General features: G+C 40.6%; 1 protein-coding gene across 1 annotated transcript; it reads right to left on the bottom strand.

Moving 5' to 3' along the window:
- Positions 1–1,853: 1,853 nt before the first annotated feature.
- LOC141165097 (ADP-ribosylation factor-like) lies at positions 1,854–2,748 on the bottom strand. Its single transcript, XM_073650735.1, has one exon. It carries the CDS (start codon positions 2,638–2,640, stop codon positions 2,074–2,076), a length of 567 nt encoding a protein of 188 aa, XP_073506836.1. The 5' UTR covers positions 2,641–2,748; the 3' UTR covers positions 1,854–2,073.
- Positions 2,749–3,163: the final 415 nt, after the last annotated feature.

Genomic DNA, 3,163 nt, shown 5'->3' with positions numbered 1-3,163 from the left:
ACTTCCGGAGGAGGATCGTGATGACAGCGCCGCCATCTTTGTAGTGGGCACTGGTGAACTGTCTGCAGATACTATAGGAAGATTTGCTATTTATTCTGTTAGAGCCACGTACTCAGCGGCCATACATGGGGCCGGTGCTTCCCGGGATTTCCCTGCAGTTTATATAGAAATGTTCTCACCCAGGATTTCACCACAGGAGGCAGTGAGGCGGGTTACAGGCTGTGGGGGGCACTCTGGGGTATCACCTCCCATGTATCACAGATCTTCCCTCACATCCCTGAAGATGCTGAAGTTGGTTTATTCATCAGTCTCTTATTTGGCAATTCCTTTTTTTCTGTCATTTTAAAGGATTAATAACAAAAATAAAAAAAACGTACAATAATAAAATACAGTGCAGCGAGGTGCCCTGATGTAGATACGCTTAAAAGCAGCTACAAAAGTCATAAAACTGGCACAAAAATGGGCATCAAAGTGGGCACAGAAGGGCGCTACTGAAAGGGTTAAATGACTTTGGGCCACTGATCTCACACTGCAGACACCTAGATCAGGGTGCCCCACATCACAATCAGGTCACTGTCCTGGCCCAAATGGATTCTGGGCATCAAAACAGGCATTAAAGCGGGCAAATAACCAATTTTCACAGATTTGAATAAGTGTTTTTCAGGGGTTAAATTGGTTTGGGTCAGGCTGGAATGACCTGAAATTGATGCGGGCCATTGCTATGTATGTAATGGTGGAGTGAGATCAGTGGCAGAAAGTAATTTAACCCTTTCAATAACGCCCTTCTTTGCCCACTTTGATGCCCATTTTTGTGACCGTTTTATGACTTTTGTAGCTGCTTTTAAACCTGTAAAAAGATATAAAAAAAAGAAATTACTGAATAAGAAACCAACGTCAGCAGCTTGCCTATCATAAGGATGGGATAGGAACCGGACCCCACGCGTATCGCCACATGTGTGGCTTCCTCAGGGGCAAACGTCAGGATTTGCACAATCCTTTTTGAAGATTATGGACTATTGAGTCCTCTTCCAATTCAGTTGGGTGTTTTTTATCCTTACACCCATTTACCTTTTAGGTTTGTTTACTATGCAGATTTCAAGGGTTATTCTACTGGTTAGGCAAGTGTATGCTTACTATCAATGTGATTTTCCTAGTGTCTTATGACTCTGTTTAATACCAGGCCGCACACATATTTTTGAGATCTTTCTCCTTCCCCATCTATACATGCTGGCATCAAACAATTCAGTATTCTGCTTTATTTCATTACACTGCACTGTATTTGGATGGTGTAATTGAATATTACTGTTTGTGTTTAGCTTATGTGCCACCTGGTTGGTTTAGGATTGACTAGAATTCCATTATGAATCAGTGTTATAAGGCCTTGGGCCTTTTCAGATGCTTTTATATGTTGGCTTGTTTTATATTAATAAAATGTGTATTATTTTAACGTGATCACTATTTTTGCATATCTTTTCTTCTTTCTTGGCATTATGACAAAAGTGCGACAACATTTTGGAACCACAGATGAATTCTTTTCCTAATGGCATCACTGACAATGCCGGCAAACCCCTTTTTTGCATACATTGAATCCCCTTGAGCTGCAGAAAATGTCCGCTCAATAACATCTCGAAATACAAACAGTCCTTTATACTGCTATATACAGAATGGCGGACTCTCGCCTCTGTCGCCACTTATGGTCACTAATTGTGGATTATTTGCATTTTTTGTTGGATTTCCTTGCCATTGCAGGTTTTTAGTCACACGTCCTCTCACCAACATGTCTAGAAATATCATGTCAGCGGGTATAATACATACAGTATATATTTAAAAAAAAAACATTATAAACATCAATATACATTTTATATATGTATATTTTACTACTGTAATAATAAAGATGCTTTGCAACAAAGTTTCTGCATATTATTTTTTTGGTTCTTCATTGCATTTTGTATTTCTTTGGTCCATAGCCTCCAAGAGGAGTTTTTTCTCACTGATCCAGCTCGAAAATATGGCAGGTTTTCATTTTTATGTTTTTGTCTTTGCTATATTATTACCTTATTAGCAAGACAATTTTTAGGCTATGGTGCGTGCTCGATCCTTTATCATTACAGAGAGGGAACTCATTGCTTCATGAAGTCCATCACCAGATGTGGCACAGCATCCAAATATCCTCCAGGAGCCTCCTTCCCACTGATCCAGCTGCAGATCCAGAGCTAGATCGGATGGATTTTTTACATCTTCTAAATCTTGTTTGTTAACAAGTACAACAAATGGTACACCTTCCAAATCCACCTCGCCAAAAACCATGTATAAGAGCTGCTTGGCGTCAGCGTGGCTTTCGGTGTCTTTGCCGTCCACTACAAACAGAATCCCCTGTGTGTTGGCAAAATAATGCTTATAGAAAGGCCAAGTATTGGGGTTCATGGTGATGTCCCACAGTGTATACAACACATCATCCATGGGCTCCAATGTCTCCACATTAAATCCAACAGTTGGTATGGGGGTCACTTTTTCATGTAACTTTAGTCGATAAAGAACGGTGGTCTTACCAGAGTCCGCAGGACCAAGAAGTAAAACGCGGGCTTTCACAAGGTAAAATCCAGAAAGGCAAATTGTGATTCTATTAAGTAGATTCCCCATAGTCAGAACTTATACAACCCAAAGCTTCCCAAGTCAGGGTCTCATATGAGAAAGTGTCCGTCCTGACCAGCAACCTGCCCTTTGGATCAGTGCAATGCAGCTCCGCTGGTTTATGGCTGACACGTGTCCCCTATTGGCGGCTGCAGCACCCATGACTTGTCTGGAAGCTCATATTTCATATTTCCTCTGTAAGCTATACAATGTTTCATGGAAAAAAATTGCAATCCGGCTACAGTATCTTTTACCTAAGAAACATGAGTGAACTAATGAAAAAGAAGCTGTGTATTGCAGCTAAGCTACAGGTTAATACCAGAAATGAATTATAATACATAATCAAACAGCATGTCTACTACTATTTCGCTACATGATTTCACCGCACACCAATTTTCTATTTTCCGAGAATTGGACAACCCCTTCTTGACTTCTTCACCCCAGGGGGGATTTTCCGTTTTTTTCCTTCCCTTCTTCCCCATAACTTTTTTTTACTTTTCTGTCCATATGGCCATGTAAGGGCATGTGTTTT

This window comes from Phyllobates terribilis, unplaced genomic scaffold (genome assembly GCF_046119375.1).
Source record: "Phyllobates terribilis strain yellow unplaced genomic scaffold, ASM4611937v1 Scaffold_11__3_contigs__length_659146591, whole genome shotgun sequence".
NCBI lineage: Eukaryota > Metazoa > Chordata > Amphibia > Anura > Dendrobatidae > Phyllobates > Phyllobates terribilis.
The sequence above is the reverse complement of the archived record's forward strand: the minus strand, read 5'-3'. Positions and strand labels throughout refer to the sequence as shown.

What these genes read in the sequence shown, in the direction of transcription:
- LOC141165097 (XM_073650735.1), bottom strand. Translation starts at nt 2,640, where the DNA reads ATGGGGAATCTACTTAATAGAATCACAATTTGCCTTTCTGGATTTTAC.